The sequence below is a fragment of the Pecten maximus genome, chromosome 3 (assembly GCF_902652985.1).
Source record: "Pecten maximus chromosome 3, xPecMax1.1, whole genome shotgun sequence".
NCBI classification, from domain to species: Eukaryota; Metazoa; Mollusca; class Bivalvia; order Pectinida; family Pectinidae; genus Pecten; species Pecten maximus.
The window spans coordinates 15,282,609-15,309,552 of NC_047017.1; the positions used below are offsets into that span (position 1 = coordinate 15,282,609).

At 34.2% G+C, this 26,944-nt stretch overlaps 2 protein-coding genes across 10 annotated transcripts in view; one reads left to right on the forward strand and one right to left on the reverse strand.

The window, feature by feature from the left end:
* The window catches only part of LOC117323325 (tyrosine-protein phosphatase non-receptor type 14-like), a 32,432-nt gene extending 12,120 nt beyond the window's left edge, over positions 1-20,312 (forward strand). For 2 of the 3 annotated variants that reach the window (XM_033878469.1, XM_033878470.1), the window contains exons 4-19: positions 1,868-1,965; positions 2,726-2,955; positions 3,206-3,294; positions 3,893-3,974; positions 4,375-4,457; positions 6,171-6,224; positions 8,508-8,556; positions 8,896-8,974; positions 9,178-11,135; positions 11,426-11,545; positions 12,030-12,248; positions 12,866-12,994; positions 13,333-13,407; positions 14,005-14,164; positions 14,502-14,659; positions 15,449-20,312. In XM_033878469.1, coding sequence (XP_033734360.1) covers positions 1,868-1,965; positions 2,726-2,955; positions 3,206-3,294; positions 3,893-3,974; positions 4,375-4,457; positions 6,171-6,224; positions 8,508-8,556; positions 8,896-8,974; positions 9,178-11,135; positions 11,426-11,545; positions 12,030-12,248; positions 12,866-12,994; positions 13,333-13,407; positions 14,005-14,164; positions 14,502-14,659; positions 15,449-15,577 — 3,712 coding nt within the window. In that variant the 3' untranslated portion in view covers positions 15,578-20,312. The remainder of the gene's footprint in view (positions 1-1,867; positions 1,966-2,725; positions 2,956-3,205; positions 3,295-3,892; positions 3,975-4,374; positions 4,458-6,170; positions 6,225-8,507; positions 8,557-8,895; positions 8,975-9,177; positions 11,136-11,425; positions 11,546-12,029; positions 12,249-12,865; positions 12,995-13,332; positions 13,408-14,004; positions 14,165-14,501; positions 14,660-15,448) is intronic. The other variant, XM_033878471.1, reaches the window with a different exon arrangement.
* Positions 20,313-20,536: 224 nt separating this feature from the next.
* LOC117323328 (CSC1-like protein 2) overlaps positions 20,537-26,944 on the reverse strand; it is a 44,282-nt gene continuing 37,874 nt past the window's right edge. For 3 of the 7 annotated variants that reach the window (XM_033878475.1, XM_033878472.1, XM_033878473.1), the window contains 3 exons: positions 26,468-26,494; positions 25,717-25,770; positions 20,537-25,078 (listed from right to left, as the gene is read on the reverse strand). In XM_033878475.1, coding sequence (XP_033734366.1) covers positions 24,929-25,078; positions 25,717-25,770; positions 26,468-26,494 — 231 coding nt within the window. In that variant the 3' untranslated portion in view covers positions 20,537-24,928. The remainder of the gene's footprint in view (positions 25,079-25,716; positions 25,771-26,467; positions 26,495-26,944) is intronic. The other 4 variants (XR_004531708.1, XR_004531706.1, XR_004531705.1 and 1 more) reach the window with 4 other exon arrangements.

Here is a 26,944-nt window from a genome sequence, read left to right on the forward strand (position 1 = left end):
AAGTACTGAAGGGATCTTTCTCAAATTTCATATGTAGGTTCCACTTGGTGCCTAGTTATGCATATTGCATTTTGAGACCAATCGGAAAACAACATGGCCGACAGGCAGCCATCTTGGATTTTGATAATTGAAGTTTGTTATCGCTATTTCTGAGAAAGAACTGAAGGGATCTTTCTCAGATTTCATATGTGGGTTCCCCTTGGTACTAAGTTATGTATATTTTATTTTGAGACCAATCGGAAAGCAACATGGCCGACAGGCAGCCATCTTGGATTTTGACAATTGAAGTTTGTTATCGCTATTTCTGAGAAAGTATTGAAGGGACCTTTCTCAGATTTCATATGTAGGCTCCCCTTGGTACTTAGTTATGCATATTGCATTTTGAGACCAATCGGAAAACAACATGGCCGACAGGCAGCCATCTTGGATTTGACAATTGAAGTTTGTTATCGCTATTTCTGAGAAAGTACTGAAGGGATCTTTCTCAAATTTCATATGTTGGTTCCCCTTGGTGCCTAGTTATGCATATTGCATTTTGAGACCAATCGGAAAACAACATGGCCGACAGGCAGCCATCTTGGATTTTGACAATTGAAGTTTGTTATCACTATTTCTGAGAAAGCACAGAAGGGATCTTTCTCAAATTTCATATGTAGGTTCCCCTTGGTGCCTAGTTATGCATATTGCATTTTGAGACCTATCAGAAAACAACTTGGCCGACAGGCAGCCATCTTAGATTTTGACAATTGAAGTTTGTTATCGCTATTTCTGAGAAAGTACTGAAGGGATCTTTCTCAAACATTTTTGTAAGTTCCCCTTGGTCTTTAGTTCTGCATATTGCATCTTGGGACCAATAGGAAAACAACATGGCCGACAGGCAGCCATCTTGGATTTTGACAATTGAAGTTTGTTATCGCTATTTATCAGAAATTGCTGAAAGGATCTTTCTGAAATTTCATTTGTAGGTTGCCCTCTGTGCCTAGTTATGCATATTGGATTTTGAGACCAGTCAGAAAACAACCTGCCCGACAGGCAGCCATCTTGTATTTTGACAATTGAAGTTTGTTATCGCTATTTTACAGAAGGTACTGAAGGGATCTTTCTGAAATTTCATATGTAGGTTCCCCTTGGTCCCTGGTGTTGCATTTTGGGACCAATCCGAAAACAACACACAGCCATTATCGCTAAATCTTAAATGTTATATATAGGTTACCCTTGTTTGAAAAGTACTAGAGGGCTGTTTCTGAATTTACACAGATTAGTAAGACTTAGAGGAAGGGAAAAGTAGAGAAAAGATCAATCTGACATGGAACCTATAAAGATCATTCAATGGTGGGCGCCAAGATCCCTCTGGGATCTCTTGTTTAAGTAAATTTTTTAACTGAATTATTCAGAGCAAAGCATTTCAGAATTGAAGGAAAGTTCCTTAGCTAAGATCCCTTAAATCCAGTAATGCTTTCCTATGGGAAATGTTTTAGTTAAGGAACATTGGTGAAGTCTGGCGAGGGCATGCACAGTTAATAAGGAAACTAAAACACAACATGATAACGTTAATGTTATCAGCCTTGTATATTACCAACAACCAGTATATACATAGAATATGTTATTCCAGACATGGAATACTGCAGTACATACATAGAATATGCTATTCTAGACATGGAATACTGCAGTACATACATAGAATATGCTATTCTAGACATGGAATACTGCATGAGTTAATCTTCTACCAAAACTTTTTATTGTATCTTGCATCAAAAGAAGAAAGAATTCGAAGTTGATCATAATTTAGCAGCTCTGTTACAAGTTTACTCATCAGCATCAAATTTCTCATTTAATCATTTTATCGAAATGTGCTTGTATTTGGCAGATACAATTACTTCCTGCAGCTGAAGACTGACATTGTAGAGGGTCGAATCCCTATCATCTTAGACCAGGTGGTCCGGCTCGCAGCTTTCTGTCTGCAAGGTAAGGCATGAGGGAATTCTACTACATGCATTCTACTGTAAATAATTTTTATTTCGAAATACTTTATTTTGTGGACTTACCTCTTCAGACATATTCGTGAATATATGATTTCGCGAACATTGATATAGAAATTACTTTAATTTTGTAAATGATGTGGTATTAGAGTCCCCGAATCTGCAAGACTCCTGAAGCCGTTACTGATAGCTTGGCTACCATCAAAAGATGTTATTTTGTACAAATAATCGTGAATTATTTGAATTCTCGATTAACTCTCATCACATACTAACACAAGCGAAAATCTCACATGAAATGTAAGTGATTTTCAGTATATATTGGTTTTATCCACTGTCCATTGAGGATCAGTCTGACTTCCTGTTGATGTATACACAACATCAACATTTATTCTGTCATAAGCCCAGGGGAAAACATTTCACATTAAAATCAAAATAGGGGAAGAGCTTATTAAAAAAAAACAGGGAATTATTGTCATTCTTAATTTCTTACAGAACTGTAAGACATATCCATGGGTGGGTTTATTACTGTACATAAGTTTATTGTTGGATAAATACAGAAATAGGAAGATAACATTGTCATTATGTAATTTTGTTATATGTTACTGAAAAACATGTAAAAAAAATCCTGAAATTTACCTTTGAAAATGGGAGCAATGAAGGATAAATTCAATATTCAATCTTCTCATATCCACATATCTCACCATTTTATCACAAATTGAACAATAATGTGAGCCTCTGTTTTTCAGCCGAGTTTGGTGACCATGATTATGACAAGAATGCCCAAGATTACTTCAAGGACAACAACCTGTTCCCTAAGACAATGTGTAAGGACGACAGTGTGATGGCCGAGATGATGAACGAGACGCTGAGCGGCTACATCAGTCTCCAGGGTGTGCATCCTTTTAAGGCTGAGATGCAGTATATTAAGGAGATACAGATGATGGATGGGTACGGCATGGAGTACTACATAGCCAAGGTAAAGGTCACATGGGGTTGTGAAGGTCATGTGAAGTTCATAAGGTCAAGTAACATTGAAATGGGCAAAACCTAAATCATCCACTGAATTTATAAATGAAAACAACCCCAATAATGTATGGAAAGGAAAAATAAGTAATTTATTATGAGGTAAATACATGAGTTTCTTTAAGTACACAGCAATACAAGTTTTGGTTAAAAAATTTCAACTGTCTATAATCTGAACTGTTGTACTTTCTCTATGTACCTAGGATGAGAAAGCCAAAGAACTCTACCTCGGAACTTCCTACCTGGGAATATTTGCTCGTTATCTGGATGCCCAACCTGCTATTTTCTTTAGGTAAATATGATACATATGTAAAGAATGTAAAGTTAAAAGTCATTCATAAATGGAATAGTCAAATTATACATACATAGAATCTTGAATGTCAAGCCAAGCCTCATTACTATCATTCACTTCAGTATTGTCCAGTCAACATTTCCAATTGATCATAAATGTTTTTCAAATAGTGAGGCTTATCTGCTATGAATATAAAATATGCATACCATGAAATGGCTGGAGATGTATACGGCATTGACTGTCTGTCCAAACATCATATTTTCGTTACACTTAGAATTTGATTTTTTCAAATTTCTTTTCACATTTTAGCTTAAATTTTCTTCGGCCCTGAAATTTACTAGCTGTAATTATGGTTTGAATTTCTGTTAGCTCATTTTCATCAGGGCAGGAGCAGGGGAAAATATTCTGGTGTAATATGATCTATATGTATTGAGTATGAAATTATGTTGTTATTTTTCATGTAGGACATTAGGTCTAAACAATTGTTGATTGTTGTTGTGTACGTTCCAGGGATTACTAACACTTTAATGACTGGTTAAATTCCTGTTATATTGCATCAATGGATAATCATGCTCTACTTCTGTTTTCTTTGTTACAGATGGTCAGAGATTGCTCGCTTGACCCAGAGTAAGAAAACGTTGGAGATTGACACATCCAAGTCCTCCTGTCAATATCATATGGTACGTAGAGGCATTGTTTATGTCGGAAATTTCAAACATACCTTGAAAAATTCTTCAAAATATATTCTTTAATTTACATAGTGTTGGTTGTAAAAACAAACAGAAAAAATCACATTTTTTTTTTCATTCAGGTGAAAAATTATGATTTATAAAGTAATATTTTTTTCTGGTACAATTAAAATTTTGCCCTCTGGCTTTTAGAAAATGTTAACAGTATTGACCAACTCTATGCATACTTTCTTGTTTTAATTATTCTGATTAATAATTTTATCAAGATTTCTTCTGCATTGAATGATAGAAATGACCAGAAAAGAGTATTGTTTTAGAGTAGTTAACTGAAACTTCATTGGATCCAGTATTAAAATGGAAAATTTAAAATAAATTCTGTATCTCATCACAGGAGGATTCAGAAACAGCTAAATACTTCCGGCGAATGGGTTCTTTACAGCAGAAATTTTACAGGGCAAACAAGGGCACTCCTAGGTATGTGTGACTGTTTATTGTTGAATTGTTGCAACTTCAAGCTTCTGATTGGTCAATATATATATCACATGTTGGATCAGTATTTTTTGAAATTTCACTATCACTTGCTAAACTTTCGTCACATTGGCCATCATGTATAATGTCACTTATGATAGCCTTCACTAGTCTAGTGAACTTTCACATGATAGCATTTCCATGTTTACATGAGTTTTATCGTTCTTCAATAAAAAGACAATGCATCTTTAAGGGTTATGGATGTTATGGTGATATTAACATTAGGTTGTGTTAGTAAATATCCATGTTCACATCACTACAAAATGAAAAACTCATTAACGACTCGGATTACTATGACTCAGAAGACTGATTTGTACTTGTAATGAAATAAAATTATTGTGGCATTTATTTGAAAAATATGTTAAATTTCTCCTTTGGAAACAGAAATATTTTATTTACTATTAAATGAAGACAATTTTAGAAACAAAAAAACTCTACACAAACAAATGACTCGGTGATTGTATTACTTACCTGCACACTGAATAACCTTATGAGTTACATTTATCATGTCAAAACACACTGTTCTACTCAAAATATTTCAAAAAGAGCAAAAAATTGCTGTACCTTTGGGAGACGTCCTAGTGATGTCCTTCCTAGCTGAATGGATGATTGTATAGGGTATAGAACTGACAAAACACCAGTTATTGTCTGTATGTTTACAAATGTCACATGGCATTTAGCTTTATTTCCTGAAATTTGTATAATCCAAAATTTTTCTTAGAAAATTTAATTCAAATACTTTCAAATGTAATGCAGTGATACTTCAGTGCAGTCTGGACTTCATGTTCACCTACAATTTATTTATTAAACGCTCATGGTTTTTGTACCATCCAGACAGCACCCTTATAAAATGTTTTGACGAAATTTTCCTATAAGCTCAGTAAAGATGTAAAAATTTAAGTGTGTGATGCTCTTGATTACAAGATGTCCACCATTTTGAATGCTGTGGGTCAGTTTCGTTGATGACCAATATTTACCCTGTTATATATGTATATGTATATTTGTACATGCATGTGTTATGCATGAGTCATATTCCACTGACCGGTGTAATGTATATTTGTATATATCTGTATCAATATTTACATCAGCATTACTGGTCAACTTACTCATGAATGACAATTTTACAGTATTTATAGAAATAACCCTATGATTACATGACGAGGGAGTGAAGGTCTGGGGCGGGGACAATTTAAATATTTCTCATGATTAAATTAGCTAAGGTTATGCATCCTATTTTGGAAAGTGATTCTATATTTAGACCAGAATTATCAGAAAAAAAAAATTTTAATCGTAATTTTTAAAATCAAATTAGTTTAACAGAAAGAGCCATTAAATTTTTTTTTTTTTCAATGTTTTTTTTTTTGTCAGACGATGAAATTTTGCACATACCCAAAATATAAATTGTTTTAATTGTATTGTTCACATTGGTATTGTGTGTTGACTTTGCACTCTGATGATGTTTTGTAATGTTTTATGTCATCACATTTTCTGATTCGATATTGACAATGGTTTGTGACCACACCCCTTCGTTTTGTGTACTGTCCACGCCTGCGGGCGATGTCATGTGATTGTTTTGAAGTCTTCTCCCCACATTCAAACTGATACTGACATCAGTCTGTGACCACACCCCCTTCGTCTGACGCATGTTTTTCATTACAGCTCGAGTATGGTAGATGTGAATGAATTTCCCGAGTCTGAGGGCAATGTCATGTTGTAAGCATAACCCTGATATCATACACTTGCTAATCTATACTTGCCCCTCTATCCTTGTGATAAACTCAGAAGCCTATAGTCGGGAAGTCAAATAACTTATGGTTTGCTTAAATGTCTTTTTGTAACTCAGTTGAATAAAGATTCAAAATAATTATACAAAAAGTTAACTGTTAAAAACAATAGGGATGATTGTCCTTGATTTTTAAAAATGAATTTTTAGTAAAATATACAAGTTTGTGTATCATTTTATTGAAATAATCAATAAAGGATATTTACAAAGCATTGTATCTTAAAAATGATCACACATTTTTGACATTACTGAAATAACAGAAATAATAGTTAAGTTTTATTTATGGTGATGTTATGTAATTGGTCATAAAAGCAAAAGAATACATTGCTTATTGCTGGGGGTGAGTTTATCACAAGGGCAGTATATAGTACTCTCGACTAACATACAGTGCTTTGACTAACATATTATATGCTTATTAAATCAAGCTGAGTTGAGTTATGTACAATGTTTCTATCCTCAAAACTTCCTTCTGTATGTTGAAACGGCATTTGTGACTGGATAAGCTTTTAGTGTTTACTGTACTTTATTTATTTCAACTTAACGAATTAGGGTGAATTTAATACGTCAGTTTACTTTCCTGGTACTCTGAAATTGCAAATCACGTCTTAAAATCTTCTCTAAACAAATTCTCTAAACTTTCTGTCTGAAATGATGTTGTTTTAAGCTTCTGTTTAAAGACTGACTTTGTCTCTTCCATCTAAAGACTGACTTTGTCTTTTCCATCTAAAGACTGACTTTCTTTTCCATCTAAAGACTGATTTTGTCTTTTCCATCTAATGGCTGGTTTGCCTTTTCCATCTTAGACTGGTTTGTCTTTTCGATCTAAAGACTGCATGACTTTGTCTTTTCCATCTAAAGACTGCATGACTTTGTCTTTTCCATCTAAAGACTGCATGATTTTGTCTTTTCCATCTAAAGACTGCATGACTCTTTCTTGGTTTCCTGTGTTTGATCATTTACAGCATTCAGAATTGCCACTCTCCTTGATTTCTATATATTCTCTCTAAAAAATAAGCATGTTGAAGCTTTTACTTACCAGTATGCATGATGGTGTAGCTTGTCTGATGCAATGTTGTTGGTAAATAGTTACATGCATAGAACTATACATATCAGCTATGTTACCATAATTTTGTTTTTCTCCTTTATTTTGAAAGAAAAAAATATGCAGAAATGACATAAATCTATTACCGGTAATTGTGTTTATTGGTAATTAGATGCAATCTTCAAAATGTCAAAGGCAGAAAAACAAATTTATCATTTCTCCAAACTTTGATTATGATCAGTTATTTTCAGAAGTACATGTAAAAAAAATAAGCTAACAGAGAACTAAAACAATTCATACATTGGTTGGCACCAAGATTCCTCAAAGAGCACTTGAGGGTGTTTTTCTACATACACCGGATGTGACTGTATCTAGTTATTTTTAGAAGTTAAACAGAACTATCTTTTACCATGCTAAAAGTATATAGTTTTCAAAAAAAAATTTGTGTGTGTATTTTTCCTTTTTTTTGTGAAGAATAAGAACCACAGTCAAATCTGTGTAATAATGACATGCAAGAGACAAGGCAAAATGCCCTTTATAGAGAGGTGTCCTTTATATAGAGGATTACTTATTTTAGTGAGTCATGTCCCTTATAAACAAAAAAACAAGCTTGAATAAAGTTTGATTACACATTATATATATATAACTACTCTTTAGAACTATAAATAAATTTTAAAAAATACGATAGGGATAGATCAATAAATTAATAAAAAAAAAATAGTATATTGAAAAATAAATGATTTTTCAAGATTTGTCTGAACATGTAATATGTGTTTCTTTTCTGGTGATGGGTAATAGTTCTGTAGATAACACCCTTATTTAGAGGTCTAGATGATTAAAAGGTTAAAATTTTGATGATATCAATAAAAATTCATCTCTTTTCTTCAATGAAACAGTTCAAGTATCCTGTCAGGGTTTTTGGAAGTTTATATAATGTACATTATATAATTCTTATACAAACCACAAAATAAGAAATAAAGTTTTGGAGAGTTGTGGAAATTATTTTTGAAGTTTCTGCTCATTTGTGATCATTAAAAAATGATTTTCATGGTAACTGATCCATGTCCCTTCTTTTACTACTTAGATCAAGAAAAAATGTATTGTGATCATCCTTGCTTGTGATTTTGTCATTTTGATATACAATTAATTGTCCGTTAATTTCTCGTTATAGGGATTTACAACAAAGCATGCCAACTCCTGCTGATTTCTCCGACCAACTGGTACGTCAACAAAAAATTGAAAATTAAATTTTATACAAGAATTTCTTTTTGGTATTTTGGGAGATTAATTTTGGGCCCTCCAAATTTAATGAAATCACTCTGATATAAGATAAACAAAACCGTTGCATACACTGATGAGAGCTTTGTACATACTTTTAAATTAAAGAATTTTCCTATGAGAAATTTACCGTACAAAGATAGATATATTTTATAATTAAAAAACCTGAGTTGGATTTATTCATATTGTAACAAAGTTTCTGTTTTAAGATTTTCTTTTATCAGTCATGGTTACTTGGATAAAGTTAATTATAATAGAAAACTTTTATGGTTTTGTAACAGACCCAGTCGCAGACATCACTTACATACTCCCAACATTCCCACCAGTCACAGCAATCCCAGGACACGAGATTCGAGCAAGGTGAGTGTGTAACTCGATGTCATATTTTCGGATGAGTTATTTATTGTCGATTATAATTCAGCGTAATGGTTTAGGTTTATGCTGCTATGATATTTCAATTTTCAGGTCAAATGATATTACTGTATACATCATTCATAGTTTAAACTTGTAAGATATATATGCCATGTGTTGTAATTACCACCTTTTTGCATTGTTGTCCTCAGAATTGTCCCAGTCCACGGCGTCAGAGGACTATTACCGTCAGTCTCAACAGTCCCTAGAGACAACAAGCAGTCACGAATTATCACAGCAACCGCAACCACATGTGTTTCCCGACGGAGGTGTCATGATGAACGGTCGAATGTACAGTCCCATGATGCAACACCAGCCTATGCATCCACCGCAAACCCCTCCACAACCTCCTCGTATGGACCCATCCTACGCCAGCAGGGCTGCGGCACTTCCCGCATATCGACCAAGTCCATCTTACGACGCTGTAATGAGACAGAGAGTCAACCAACAACAAATACAAAACAATACACAGATATACGGTCAACAACAACAACAACAACAACAAGGGGAGACAATTTCGTACACCAGCCAACAAGGGGAGACAATTTCGTACACCAGCCAACAAGGGGAGACAATTTCATACACTGACCAACAAGGTCAGGCAATTCCATTCTCCGGTCAGCCTGGGGAGGGTTTACAATATACTGGCCAACAAGGTGAAGGAATACCATTCCCTCACCAACACAGGACATCCGAGATGTCTCAGTATGGTCCGCCTGAGAACGATTATGTTAATAGTACCACTATCAGAAACTACAGCAATAGCACAATGTATGCCAATGTGTTTCAAGAGGAAAAAGCTAACTACCTCCAGCAGTACCGACCAGAGAGTAACCTCATCATGCAGACTACATACAGCACTCCGGAGCTTAACTCTCAGGGGGCACTGCCCCAGTATAGTACAGACAATGGGTTGAACGAGACCCTCCCCTTTCAGTATAAACCGCCCCCTCCGTACCCCCGGGCCAGTAGTAGTACACCAGATCTGGCTGTACAGACAAGCCATGCAAACAGCATTGGGGATAGTCCTGATCTTGTGTCACGTAAAAATCTGGGTTTGTCTGCACTGGCTCTCCAGTCTAATCTTGACAAAAGTGTGGAAAATTTGGCTGATGTTGTTCCAAAACAAAGTCAGAATGTTGTGATAGATGCCAGTAGGCTGGATTCTACACCTCAGATAGCGATCGATCAGGTAAACACAGGGGCCAGCCCTGTGGATAACGATGATGCATCTAGTGATCATTCTGGTGCGACATTCCACGCCCGTGACACAGACAGTGAAGTGGAGGATGGTGGGGGTGACAGGACACTGAAACGTGAAGGCAGTAAGTCACAAATACAAATCAAATATGTTGCTCCTAGCAAAGCTCCCCCGCCGTCAACGTCCAAGGAAGTCGTCACACGGAGGGAAAGCTTCAGAAGGATGTTGATCGCTCGCACCACTGGACAACTCAATCCCCCTACGTTATGTAGCGAGGAAATGTCCGGGGCCTCAGGGGTCAGTGGATCAAATACCAAATCTGAAAATGACGTTATTCCCGAGCAAGTGGATATTGATCTTGATGCATTAAAATTAGAAAAAGCGAAAGTTGATAGAAATTTGTCATTCCAGTCAAAGTTAGAAAGAAAGACTTCAATCCAAACAAGTTTAGAAAGAAATAGACTTAGTCAATCGAAAGGCCAGTCGACATTAGAAAGAAAATCCTCCAGTCAATCGAAAGGCCAGTCAACGCTAGAAAGAAAATCTTCCAGCCAATCCAAAGGCCAGTCAACATTAGAAAGAAAATCGTCTAACCAATCAAAAGGCCAGTCAACATTAGAAAGGAAATCATCGAAGCAATCGACTTTAGAGAGGAAGGCTTCAAACCAATCGAAAGTTGAAAGGACTTCGTCTATTCAGTCTCATACGAGTAGTGTGTCTGGAGGTAGTTCTGTGTCTATGACCGAGAGAAGCTCTCCTAGCGGAGATCATGACTCGTACTTAAATTTGAGCTTTGTGCCTCCGGTGGGGAATTACATGAGAGAGGAGACAGTGAAAAAGATAAAGGAATTAACTGAGAGGGAAGAGGAGTTCAATAAAGACTACCTCTGTGATTCCGACCCCGAGGAGGTGAGTGCAGCTTTTGTATCAGTTTGAATGCAACAACATTTTTCATGAAAATCTTATCTAATAGTCATTATTAAGAAATTGTCTGGAAGAAGTTACATAATCATCTTTTGTGGAAAATGGATATATAATAAGCTGTCCGAAAGACTTTTTCTTGAGGATCAGAGAAAAGTTTTGAGACAAGAAGTTTTTACACAAGAAATCTATATTCCTGATAAAGAATTTTTTTTTTTTTGTGCTATCAGTTGATATCCTGTCAGTATTTTTTAGCTGTTTCATTTGTATATTTACAGGAGGGAATCAAGAGACGCATTGGTCCACTAAAAATGGCCGCTCTGAATGGTCTGACATTGTCACGGCCAATGGTTCTAGCCCTCATGAACGATGAGAGTAGGGCGCCGAAAGATGAAAGGGTATGACGTCATTTCTAGTGTACATGACATTACTTAACGTCATTAATGGTCAACATTGACCTCATATATCTTAAATAAGCATCTGTTTGGGAGATATTTGGTTCAGGAAGTTCTGAATCAGATGCTATGTCTAATGTTTTATTATATCTTGTATTCTATTAAGAGACCATAAGAATTATAAAGCTAGGTATAAAAAGTTATAATTAAAAGTGTGTATTGCGGGTTTCTTGTATAATGTTCAATGAGGTAGTTAATATCTACTGCAGTGAGGGTGATCTGGTAGTTTAGTTTATATATAAACTCAGATTCCACCTAGACAATATCTGGTAGATCCCTGGTACGTATATACTAACAGCCAGCATTGAAACCTTGCATACTTCAGTTTGGGCAGCCAAACCTGGTAATATAAGTTATGTATATATATTCTGTGATATAATGTTTTGTAGAAAATAAGGATGTTGAAACTTTTGGTCTCTATTTTCAGAGGAAGTTGCTAGAAACAAAACTGTCAGAGAATCTCGTATTTAAAGAATTTGAAGAAATTCCTAAAAAGGCACCGTCAATGGAATGTCAGTGTGCAAAACTTACCGAAAATGAATCTCGTAATCGATTCCGCGATGTCCTTCCCTACGATACTACGAGGGTGAAAATTAGTCCAAGGAAAGACAACCCATCTGGATATATAAACGCATCCCATGTAAAGGTATGACACCCCTGGCCAGTTTTATGTAGATTTAATTTACACTCTCAAATCTTCATCGTATAGTCGTAATGTATTTATAATTATCCAGCAATAATTGAATAAACGTATGCCTAGTATATAACTCTCACCCATGTGTTGTTTTTCAGAAGAATTACCATCAAATGAGATTTAATCATCCATTGATAAACCCTTCCATATATATTTACCAGATTTTGTGTTGACAGACCTGGGTTTTTGCAGACTTTGGTATTGTCAGAATCTTTGTATGTTAGTCATTCATTCATGAAATGGCCAGCAATCATGATATTGTATGTTAGTCATTCATTCATGAAACGGCCAGCAATCATGATATTGTATGTTAGTCTTCATTCATGAAATGGCCAGCAATCATGATATTGTATGTTAGTCATTCATTCATGAAATGGCCAGCAATCATGATATTTAAATTTGAACCTTGCAATTGTGTGACCAGATACAAACATGGTTAATTTCTTCTGGAAACTTTTGCATAATTGTGATATGTCGAGTTCCTTCTTTCTTTTTCACCAAATATAATCTATAAGTAAGAACTCTGGACATTTTTTTCTTATAAATGATCTTGGTTACCCTTGTTACAGCTGCCTGTAGATGACAGGGTGTGGTGGTACATAGCTACACAGGCGCCCATGTCAAACACAGCCGTCGACTTTTGGCAGATGGTCTGGGAACAGGAAGTGGATGTGATTGCCATGCTTACTGCCGTTGTGGTAAGGAAAATCTTGTTTCCTTTACTTTCAACTGCTAATAATGGGTCAGAAAATATGGTTTGTTTATGTCATATATCTGGCTGAATCTTACCCAGTAAATCTTGCAAAATGTCCCTTTTGGAAAATGCCTCACTGATAGCCTCTCATTATCGGTGAATACTGTACATGCAATTTAGATCAAAATAAATTCTCTTTTTCCACTCAAAATGGTATATACATTACATATAAGATCAATCTGTTTCTGATTGACTAGATTAAAAAACACAAACCTCTTGACAGATGTAGATAGGTAACTGATGATCGTTATCGGGAACTTACATTTAATCATGTTCTTCTAGGAGCTTGGAAAAAGAAAATGTTACGAGTATTGGCCCCAGGAAATTGGACCAGAACACAAGATCATATTTGGCCAGGTAGGTTCTTGACTTTTTAAAACCTTTGGAGTTCCAAGGCTAGCTTTAATTAGTGTTCATTTGATTAAGTGTCTGTTACATCAACTGGGATTGCCTCATTCTAAGTCGCACACGTGTTTGTTACCAATGGTGTTATACATGTGTCTCGGAAATAATCAGGAATATTTTGGTACATCTCTATGTTATATGCTATATTTCAGTTTGAACTTCACATATATACTTATGAGTAACATGTACATATAAGGTCAGTTTGAACTTTACATATATATATTTATGAGTAACATAAAAGGAAATGAAGCTCTTTGTATTAACAAGTACAATTTAGTTATATGCACAAAAACATAAACAACCTTTACAATGTAGAAGTCATATATTAATGATAATTAAAATTTTCTTTTACCATATTTATCCTGAAGTTAAGTAGAATTAAAGTTTAGGGAGGGATTATTTGTGAACTACTTCTAGCTTACTGTTCAAAAAGTTATGATGGTGAAAAAATGAAGGAGGGGGCATATTGTGGAAGAGGTCTTATCTGTGGATGAGGGCTTATTTGTGGAAAAATATCCTATTTAAAGATACATGTATATTGTTTTACAGTTTGAAGTGACCCTGATGTTCTGTAACGACTCCCTGTGTTATGTGACTAACAGAATATCTGTAGTCCATCTTCCTACCAAGAAAGAGCGCCAGTTGTGGCACCTCCAGTACACAGACTGGCCTGATCACGGCTGTCCTGAGGACATGTACGGCTTCCTGGGTAAGTATCAACATCTCATAGATGGCTAGAATCAGTTGACCTCAGCCCTGACCTCTAGAATATCTTCCTGAATTTGTAACTAAACTGCTTCATAGATAATTATAAGAATATTTAAAGTATTGATATGTTATAAAGTAAAAAAAAAATAGTTTTGAAATCTACTGTACCCAAGGTATATCTGTAGATGTTCTATTTTCTCCTGTCAATAATTAATCCATAGTTTTTATTCAGTAAAATAATGTAAAAGTATCTGGTAAAATGCGAGTTTGTTGAAAATTATGTCCTTTAAATAAATCTGTTTATGTATATATATATATATATATGTGTGTATATATAGGCTTCTTGGATGAGGTGGAGTCAGTACAAAGACTGGCAGAGAGCGAGGAGGGTAGCGGGAAGAAGCTGCCAATCCTCGTCCACTGTAGCGCAGGTGTGGGGCGTACAGGTGTAGTCATCCTCACACAAGTCATGAAGTGGTGTCTGGAACACAATCATGTAAGTACTCAACCCTGAGGGTGGGGAACGGAAGCTTGTGTCATGGCCATGTAAGTACTCAGTCCTGAGGATGGGGAAAGGAAGCTTGTGTCAGGCCATGTAAGTACTCAGTCCTGAGGATGGGGAAAGGAAGCTTGTGTCATGGCCATGTAAGTACTCAGTCCTGAGGGTGGGGAATGGAAGCTTGTGTCATGGCCATGTAAGTACTCAGTCCTGAGGGTGGGGAACGGAAGCTTGTGTCATGGCCATGTAAGTACTCAGTCCTGAGGATGGGGAAAGGAAGCTTGTGTCATGGCCATGTAAGTACTCAGTCCTGAGGGTGGGGAACAGAAGCTTGTGTCATGGCCATGTAAGTACTCAGTCCTGAGAGAGGCAGTTTCATGAATATGCAAATGTTATTTCATTGTCTTCCAATATCAGCTCCTCCCCTCACCCTTCAACTGTGAGTTTGTGTATGTATTGGTCGTCTCGGGTTATTTCAGGATAACTCCTGTAAGAATTGTTGTGGGGGAGGGCGGAGTAGAAGGCATACATCACTCTGCCTTGGTAGGAAAGATAGACTTCGTAGTTGTGGTGGTGAGAGGGAGGCAAATTGACCGAGATGGGGTTCTTATGGTCTTGCATATTATTATAGATACAATCACTCTTGTGTTATGCCAAGACATTAACAGGTAGTGGATATGAAAAAGAGTAAAGTGTCCTCGCGATCCACATGTTGAAACAGATCTGGAATACAAATTCCAGACTCAATTTTATGTTTACTTTAAACATCAATTCTTTGTATTGTAGGATATAGATCTACAGAAAGCTCTCGGATCAATCCGTCAGCAGCGCATGTACCTGGTCCAGACGGTCGGACAATACAACTTTATACACAAGACACTGATACAGTATCTGAAAAATACACGACTCATATAAACTGACTGCAATGCTACTGAGAATTACACCTTTAATTATATATCACTAGAACTGTGGAAGGAGCGATTCAGCTCACAGGCCAATTCAACGAGATGAAGATTTCTAGTGTAGCACAGATGCTGGTCAGAAAGTGCTGCTAAGGAAGGCTACAGGTAGCCTTTTCACCAAGAAACGGACCTTTTGCGTTGATTTGAAAGTTGAACCTCGCTGTTAAAAATCAGGGATTGTAGAATATACAGTATTTTATGTGATTTTAACTTAAACTAGCAAGATCCATTGACTTTATGGCATTCAAAATGGATGGCTACTAGTTGAATAGTGCTTACAATGCATCAGCATTTGATGAGTCGACACAAGTTTTATTTTCGGATGTTATAGTAATCATTCAGCATGTAAGATTATTTTACATGTTGGCATCAAAGGTTAAAAGGTCACACAATGGAATGTGCTACAAGAGGTTTAGATGTTGTGCACGTTTAAAAAGTGGATTGTTAACATTTAAAATTTCTAAATGTTCTGTATGTGAAAATGTGAAAAATAATGTTTTACATGTCCGAAAAAAACTGTTCACCAGGTGTGAAATGTTTGGAATTGTTTGAAATGTTATGCTTCATTTGTGCCATATACACACATCGATATTAAAAGGAAAATGTTTTCAATTACATGTACAAATTACTTCATTATCAGCATTCTATAGAAAAATAGATAACGGAATCTCAGTTTTGAAACTTTGTCACTATTATAAAACAGTAAAAAAGGAAATAGAATTCTTCTGCTTTGTGATATTTATCATTTGGATTATGATTTATTTGGACATATATTTTGAGACATTACTCCCTGTATGTTCATATTTATCAACAAGCTTGACATAGATTTGTAGTTCATATCACAATTAGCCAGAAGTATTCCGACATTTTGTTTCAATTTTATAGCAGTATGACATTGGTTAATTGAAGCCAGACAGATGTATAAAAAGGTTATCAAAACATCAGAATGATTTGGACTTTATCACCAGCTTTAATGTCACTGATGTGTGTCCACCTTGGATATCTCTTTAATAGAGGATGAGGATGCGATAATAAGAATAATTGTTTGCTTATTAAAGGAAACATCCAGTTGTTTCAATCTTCCCATGATATTACGCCATAGCGAGATAGGAAATTGAAAATGATTATAAAATAATATAAACCCATGTAGAATAATAGCATGCAATATAATAGTTTTAATTGTTTCTTGTGATATTTTTAGAAATTGTTTGATTTAGATTTATATATATATATATACATGTATATCTGTTTTTTTTTTTTTTTTTTTTTGTAAAATGTCTAGAGATCTAAAATTATTCATTTAAATGCCATTGATAGTGATAATTTGAGATAATTCTACAGATTAAGAGTTCAGTGATCAGTTTAGAATCATTTAAATCATTATCCTGAAATAGTGTATAAACAAGCCAAAATTGAAGTTATTTTAATTCATTATAATTCAATAATTACATTTCAATTTGAATTTTTAATTGGATAAAAATGCCAAATGTTTTGATATAAATGATCAGCAATTCTATTAGATTACAATATCCATGTACCCATTATATACTCAATTTACAACGACTCATTCTTTGATCCACATAAAAATGTATTTGTGAATGTAAACTCATGCTTTGATCCACATATTTGTGAATGTAAATTTCGTTTAATTGATCTAGTCATTGATTGAAGTGTTCTGTTTGTTGAAAATGACTTGTTTTGTGGAATTTTTTCATCCCATTTTCATTGCTTCTGTTAAATATCATCTTAGTTTTCACTGAAGTAATAAGTTTTTCTGTGTATTTTTTGTATGAGAGACAAATATGTTAGAGCTATTTACATTGTACTTATAAAGGTAGGAATTTGTTTCAAGGTCAACAATTGATACCTTAATCTTCTTCAAAGGATATCAATGCCAGTGGGTGTTATTTTCACTGTTTTCAAGGATAGTATTAAATCACAAAAATAACAGACATCAAAAATAAAAATAAAATTATCATCTGTTTGACAGCCTTTAAGAAAAACACATTCTTTTTGCATTAAATGTTGTTTCACAATTTCCGAAAGAAAAAAGACATCATTTATGCATCAAATATTTGTTAAAACCACAGAGATTGTGAACTATCGAAAAAATAAACCTTAGCAGTATTTTTGAAATGTTTCTAGGAGTAAAGCCGAGTTGAAAGGTGATCATTATTAAGTAGAATGGTTGTGACTTTGTATGCCAGTATGATGTGATTGAGATTTCTTGGTGCAATATATATGGTGTGTAGTTATTTTATTTCCGACAAGTTTAAATGTATTTAATTCATATTATATATTTACAGGCATGAATTTTCATCAGAGACAATTAAAGGTACACTTACTATGTGTTGTACTATTTTAGGAGCAATTGAGAATCACCAGGAGTTATATTTTTTAATAACATTTTTAAGTTTATGGTACAGATATGAGATATGGAATAATATCTGTGTTTTATATTTGGTATATATTGAAGGTGGTTGTGAATTTGTGATTTAGTCTGGGCCCTGCTTCTTTAGATAACGGTATTATTTGTTAGAAATAAGGCTTAATTAAATTCAGGAGAGTTAATTTGAATCATGTCTGGTAAATTCTGATAATCTTGTATAAAAAAAAAACTTATGCAATTTTTCAGACTAAATTTTACATTCAAAATTCATTGTACATGTTCTTCATAATGGGTGTCTTTTTCAAGTTTTGGACAGTTGTGCCTTTTTAGTTCAATGTGTTATGACGTTATATGCAGAAATGATATTCTGGTACTAGCTTTTTAAATTGCGAACATGTAAAGGGAGATAACTCTACAGGTGTTTTTGTTACATGGAAACAAAATGGCCAGACTACAAGATTTCACTGTACAATATTCAACATAGTGTATTTCATTAATAATATTATTGTGTCTTTTTTTTTCAAATAATGAAAATCATTATATCGTAATTATACAGGCATAGATTTTTTCTTTCATTTTAACAATAATATATTGTATTGTACATATATATACTTATACTTATGTAAAAATTGCTTCCTTATTCAGACTGTAAAACAGACAAACAATTCAACATATGTATGTGGTATTTGTAACATTTTTGTTCCCATGAAATATATTTCATAATGAAGTCATAAAATGTAGCCGATATATATATATTGCTTATTTTTTCATTTTTCTTGCAGTTTAAATTTGTATTATATCTTTCATTATCAAACTAAAAGTGGATCTTTAAATTTTTATTTTTTTTTCATTCAAAAAATCTTTCATGTATAATGAAGTTTCATGATTAATGTATCTTCATAAGATAAATAAATCATGTACTTGAGTATTTTCTTTTTTACTCCTATAATGAACACATAAAATGAATTTTACTGACTGTGATACTGACAAAAGGTTGTATTTACCGTAAAACACTTCAGTATTGTCAAAATCTCAAGTCTTATCTGATAAAGAAATTATAGTGCAACTTACGTTTATTCTATGGAAAGGATGGGAGGCAGTTTTCAACCAATCTCCCAAGACTTTGAAACCATTCGTCTATACTATACTTCATATGTTTAATTTTGCATGTATATTGCACATTGCTGTAGTCTTTAAACTAATACCTCCCATCCTTTCTATAAAATACTTTCGGAGTATATGGTAGATATCAGTATTATCATAGCTGTGTTCCCTATGATTCTGGGGATTGTTAGTGGTGTAAAGACTAGAAATCCATTATAGTATGATGTGGCTACGTCTTGCCAAACAGATTTAAACTACAAAATATGTATATTCTTGTCAGAACTTCGTCATTATGTAGGAGGGTAACACCCAAGATATTTCGTTTTATTGTCCTAGAATAAATCAGATTTAATCAAATCTTGTTGTTATGCTGAATAACAATTAATCATTACAAATTATTTTCATATTTGATACTTAATATTTGATTTCTGCATAATACAATGGAAAATCTTCATCGTCAATACATGTACTGTACTAAATTAGCAACAGGTAAAGGGAGATTATCCATTATTTTAAACTTATTTAATGTATTGTCCGATAGATAACTTCATCATAAATAATCTTTTCATTTCGTCAGGATATATCATCTACATTTCTTTAATACTTTAGATCTGTTTGTGGAATCTCTTTATTGGACATGGTGGGGATGTTGCTGGGGACCATATGTCTGTGTTGATATTTGTTTGTACTATAACTTCAGAAAACAGGAGATATGTAAGGCAACTTTAATTACCCTAATGGAGCACCAGTTTATCAGTCACTTTTGAAATCTGCAGAATATTCTACTTGTAATTTTTTCATCACATTCATCAAATTATTTGCCAAACTATGGCATATTACACAATTGTAATACATTTGTGATAAGTATTTCACAATATGATTACATTTGTATATATATTATTCTGTTTTTTTAAATATTTCCAATGATGTCTACATTGATGAAAGTAGAAAGATTGTTCACTACAGTACTCTGAAAATAAAAATCCAGTTTCTTTGAATCGTATCGTAAATGGCACCAACAATTTTTGTTTGTCTCCATGTACACCTATCATCATACACTTGTTACATATTTTGTTAATCATTTATCATGGAAGTATTTATCCTATTTTGAATTTCCTATACATGTACCATGAAAACCTGTACACTGCCATTACGGCATCCAGCAGGATTGCAAAAAATAAAAATACAAGCCGAAGAAGGTATTTTGTCTTGTTTCGTGAGCCGGTGTTCCATTAAGTCATATTTAATAAGTTCCATAGTCTATTCCAGTAAAACATTTATCATGGGGAGGACTTCTTCAAAAATTAAAGAAGTTCTGTGCATGGTCAGTGTAGGAGAAAATGTGTTTTATTATATGGCATCTTTTGAATTAGATCACATATTTTTGTGATTAACAGAATAACAGAAACAAACACAAAATAAATGTATAACTGACTTTTATTTTAATCATCATTTCTACCTCCTTGATGAAAATATATTTTTCCTCATCAGTAGAATCATCCCAAGCTGCTGATTACTCAACATTGATAACATAGAATTTATCAAATGGTTATCATACTTATCTGACCTAATACTAAGGAAAAGTGAAATAAATTTATTGTTATTTACTTGTCTAGAGACAGACACAGTACAGAATGTTCATATAAAAGTAGCAATAATGGTACCAAACTTAAGGAAGTATACTACCTTACTGGGACAGAGACTTAAGGATGCATGCTACCTTACTGTGACAGAGACTTAAGGATGTATGCTACCTTACTGGGACAGAGACTTAAGGATGCATGCTACCTTACTGTGACACAAAGACTCGAGGATGTATGCTATTCTACTGTGACACAAAGACTTAAGGATGTATGCTACCTTACTGTGATACAAAGAATTAAGCATGCTACCTTACTGTGATACAAAGAATTAAGGATGTATGCTATCCTACTGTGACACAAAGACTTAAGGATGCATGCTACCTTACTGTGACACAAAGACTTAAGGATGTATGCTATCTTACTGTGATACAACGAATTAAGGATGCATGCTACCTAACTGACACAGACTTAAGGATGTATGCTACCTTGCTGTGACAAAGAGATTAGGAATATAGGCTACATTATTGTGACTGACTTGGGGATGTAAAAACAAAAACCTCTGAAATTTCTAAATATACTACTTTGTTTGAAATACACTTCATATTCACTTAAAAATTGAACTAAATGGTTGATTTTTAAGTAGGATGTATTGTATATTAGTATTTATAGATGTGAGAATTGTGTATATTACTAGTATTTTAAGATGTGGGAATTGTGTAAAGGTCTTTTTAACTACATACATTTTATTTTTCACACTTTTGTAAATATGATGCTATACAACCTATAAGTAGTCTTTTGATAATTATACAGAAACAGTAATACAAACTACTGACAATATATCACAAACAAAACAGAATAAACTATGATAGAAAACTTAACTTGTACAAGTAAAATATGTGAAAAAACTATTCAAAAAGTTAAATATTATGACAAATACATACATTTTACATAAGTATGCAATTTTGGGTTAATTAACTGTACATACTAAAGCAATATTTTGAATATTAAATATGTCACATGTAATCGTAGAATCATTGAAATAAAATGAAAATGCAGATAAAAACTATTTAAAAAATCATTAATACCGGTATTTTTTCATATTACACTCCATTTTCTTTTTTTTTTTGCTTTTTTGTTTTGTTTTTGTTTTATTGAAGTTTCTGACAACACAACCATCCATAAAAAAAAAAAAACAAAGAAAACAACACACACACATTTTCAATAATCATTTTGTTAATAAAATTGCATTTCAATGATAATGGTGATGAAGAATTCCACACGTGATTTCAAAACTAATTCAATTGATAGAAGAATAAAGAGAATATAGGATGGGGGGGGGGGGATGTGGAGCAAGAGGTCATGAGACACTTGTGTTATTCCATTCTTCTCTCTGTCTTTTGTCATGTCACTCTAAGACACTTGTGTTATTCCCTTCTTCTCTGTCTTTCGTCATGTCACTCCTCTAATATTCAAAATTAACTCTCACTATTGCACAATAAAATATTGCATAAAGAATATAACTAAAAAATAGCTACAGTCATGAAAAAGGTTATGAAGATGAACTTCTGAAATTAACACAAAACATTACATAAAACAATTAAAGCAACACACCATACCATGGAAACTTAAATATACTAAATCACCGACAGCATACTTCTCTTTGTCAGAAAATTAGCATCTGTAAATAATCCATGAAATAAATTCCAATAATAATTAATATACTAGTCTGGTATATGTCGAAGCAATCAATAATAAAAACACTTTTAGAATTTCTGAATATCTTGTAAGCACAGATACTTAAGTAGATTAGTCCCCATATCTTGGTTTGTTTGTTTTTGTTTAACATTTTATTAACAGCCAGGGTCATTTAAGGACATGCCAGGTTTTGGAGGTGGAGGAAAGCCGGAGTACCCAGAGAAAAACCACCGGCCTACGGTCAGTACCTGGCAACTGCCCCACGTAGGATTCGAACTCGCAACCCAGAGGTGGAGGGCTAGTGATAAGGTGTCGGGACACCTTAACAACGCGGCCACCGCGGACCCCAGATCTTGGAACTTGAGCAAGTTTACCTACCATACTACCTGTATGCATTGTTTCTAATCCAAGATATTTTCATGGGAGAATAAACAAATAATTCTAATTCCTGTTTTCTCAAGAGGAGGTTAACACAGAAATACAAATGTATTAAAGAAGCTTAGCTGTCACAAAAGAGAATGACAAAATAATAGTTACTCGACTCCAAATTCATGTTTATACATGTATAACTGATTATAGTGATAGTATGAAATACAACTGAGTTTATCAAAGAAGTTAAGAATGATAACATCTTATTTTAAGTCATGTTTATGGACTGAGGATTGGTAAGTACTTAACTATGCAACTGATTAATGAGATTGGAAATATTTCGAGAACAGTGTCACAAAATGTATGAAATATAGAAATGATGTGTGAATGATTTTGACTTTCAAAACAAAAACTAAGGTGGGATATATCTCCATATAAAATGTACATTGACCAAAATATTCATTTTAAATAATTTGTGACTCATTCAAAACACGATGTGTGTAGTTTTTAACAAAAAGAATTGTTTTGAAATGACAAAAAGATAATAACATTTTTCTAATATTTGAAATGATTGCAAATGACTATGAAAATCAAAGAAAATTACAAATACATACACAAAGATATATTGTCAAAATAAGATATATCTTATCTGAAGTGATATTTACAGTGGTATTAAAACTGAAATCAGTGCTTTGGTTAATTTCATAACAATTTTCAGAAAGAAACCTGTAACATAATGCATTCAAATCTATACATAAATGAGCTCATTCTGCGATACACCCTTGTAAATTGTCAACAGTTGCCACTCCTAACAATCACATTTTCTTGGAATGATAAGCAGTGTGATATTTGTGACTATACCCAATATACATAAATGCAAAAAAAACAAAACAAAAACAAAATCCAAATGCACTAATAAAAAGAAACTATCATAAAATAAACCCTCTGACATAAATGCACCATTGATATTATCTTCAAATAAAATTCACCATTGATGTGTAAACTGATCAGTTTCTTTGATGGCACATGAATATTCCAAATGCAGTTCTCTTCCTTCATATGTTGAAGCTTTTCCATTTTTCAGTTAAAAATCAATTTTGATGAAATTATATAACAATTACCTACTGCGGAGAAATTTAATGCTCAAGCATAATTTTCTTTACAATTTCATGAGTAAATCCAAACAAACTCCGTAAACATAGCTATACTGTAACTACATAATACAGATTATTGTAAAAATCGATATTTTTGCGAGTTGAAATTTTCGCTTGGTCAGCTTCCAAACTGTTCGCGATGGGGATAAATTTGTGCTGTCAGTCATGATGAACATTTCCACTTTTACGAAAGAACAAATTATCAACCAGACTAATTATTACATGATACTAAATAAATGACAACTAAATCATGTACTCATTCAACACTAATCTGTGTAAGCATACAGACCACTTAGATACATTGAAAACTGTATATTCTGACATCCTGCCTAATCTGACTCCAGGTTTCCGACATCTCGCTAAACCAGCATAATATAAAACCCAATTTTTTTTATTGAAATTTGATATAAACCTATATACCCTGGAACTCTTATATGTTATCATGCAGGGTGTCAGATTAGACAGGTTGATCTGATGAATATGTTGCTTCTGCAATTTGTATGATAAAACAGGTCAATCTGACCTTTAACCAAGAGCTTACAATCATACACTTTGGTGTGTCTGGAGTCCGTGATTGGTGTCTAGGGTTGATAGGCATGGCCTGTGTCTGTGATTGGTGTCTAGGGTTGATAGGCGTGGCCTGTGTCTGTGATTGGTGTCTAGGGTTGATAGGCGTGGCCTGAGTCTGTGATTGGTGGTTAGGGTTGATAGGTGTGGTCTGAGTCTGTGATTGGTGTCTAGGGTTGATAGGCAAGGCCTGAGTCTGTGATTGGTGGTTAGGGTTGATAGGCGTGGTCTGAGTCTGTGATTGGTGTCTAGGGTTGATAGGCGTGGCCTGTGTCTGTGATTGGTGGTTAGGGTTGATAGGCGTGGTCTGAGTCTGTGATTAGTGTCTAGGGTTGATAGGCGTGGCCTGAGTCTGTGATTGGTGGTTAGGGTTGATAGGCGTGGCCTGAGACTGTGATTGGTGTCTAGGGTTAATAGGCGTGGCCTGAGTCTGTGATTGGTGGTTAGGGTTGATAGACGTGGTCGGAGTCTGCGACAGGGGTGTGGGAGTTGATGGATCCATATGAGTTGACGGGTGCTGGGTTGGAATTATCAGCATTCGCCCCTGCATCTCCCTCTCTGTCAGGGTCCAGTAGAACACTCGCCACAAACGGCTGTAAACAAAGAATACACCATCAGTAACCTTGGACAGTAACTCTCAGATGTAAAATATACAAACAATCTATAGTCCTGATGATCAGTATAAGGGTTGTCCTTGAACAAGAACCCTGAAACATGGACTAACTGAAGTATACTCTTGTATTTAGTATCAACTTTGATCATAATCTCTGAAGAATTGAAGTCACTTAATTACATTTCAGAATGCTACTGACAAGATAATGAATACAATTTATTAATATGATAATTATTATGATCGACAGACCCCAAACTTCTTCTTAAATAGCAATGGGCAAAAAGGGAATTCACACTCGTTTATACAATAAATTTGACAGTTTTCTTAGAACAACTACAGATTCAGATATGTATACACCTAATGCCATTCATATGATATGACAGATGTTCAGATTAGCTAAATCCTACAGCCTCTTCTAGTACTACTGTATATATTAATATCTTCTGGTAATAATATCATTGCTAACATAAACCTTCATATAATTTTAAGTTTAATTGTGTATTAACTGATGATATTTTCTATAACAAGGAAATATAGTTGAAGGAATGAAGTTTTTTTTCTGCCAGTTATCTTTCAAAATTAAATTGTATGAAGATATAATATTGATTTTTTTCTTACAGTTGGGCCAGCTAGTCCCCCAGTGGGTGTGGTCATGCCATCGTCATTAAATGCCTGAAAATTACAAGAACACTTAAATAACATGGAACCAGTAGAAGAAAGTCAACAAATGCATCCAGAATAAACAAAACCTCAATATCATTTTTTTCTTTTTTTTTCAAACTGACATAACACAAATTTATAATTCGATGCAAATGTGAACTACAATATTTGTAGGTACATTACATGTAAATAGATAGTAGCCGAGTAAAGACTAGCAGTGTTGAATAGAAAAATAATGTGAAAACTAGTACAAGCACTCAAGTGTGTTAGTGCTACTACACATAATCTCTGGCTAAGTTTGCCTGATTTTCTTCAAGCTATTTTGACCATAATTTGTAAACTTGAAGCAGTTTAACTACACTACAATCAGTACTACCTGTTACAGGGAGAAATGGTCATGATAAAATCTTGAAAGGGCCAGAAGTTTATATTTTCAATCAGAAAAAGTTTCGTGCAGGTATTTTACAGGGATGATTTACCAGGATGATGGAGAGACACTTAGGAGAAGATTAGGTAAAGAAAAAGGCAAAGGATAGAGAGACAGATTAAGGACTGGAAGGAGAAAATGAGGCAGGGAAGCAAGGAAAGGAGACAGAAAATGCACGGCTAGCTTAATGCTAGGATACGGATGTTCTATACGAGTTAGAATTGTTCCTATGGTTGAATGTGGCAGGTTTTTGTGACTAGCTGATGTGCCGATTATACCCACCTCAGACTCGGGCCCAGTGTTAGCCTTCTGGATAAAACAGATAGATAGAAGAGAAAAAAGAGACATGGTGTCAGTATAACAATCTACAGTGCAAAAGGTGAGGTACTGGTGACAGAGAAACACAGACCACTGAAACAACCAGCCAAGAACAACACCATCAACTACAAACTTTAGGTAGACCATAGTCATGCAATACACCATACAATGCCCATACACTGATCAACAATGCCAAACACTGGTCATATACTAATAGAACACACACTGTTCATATACTGATCAAACAACATCATACACTGTTCATATACTGATCAAACAAAATCATACACTGATCAAACAAAATCATACACTGTTCATATACTGATCAAACAACATCATACACTGTTCATACACTGATCAAACAACATCATACACTGTTCATATACTGATCAAACAAAATCATACACTGTTCATACACTGATCAAACAACATCATACACTG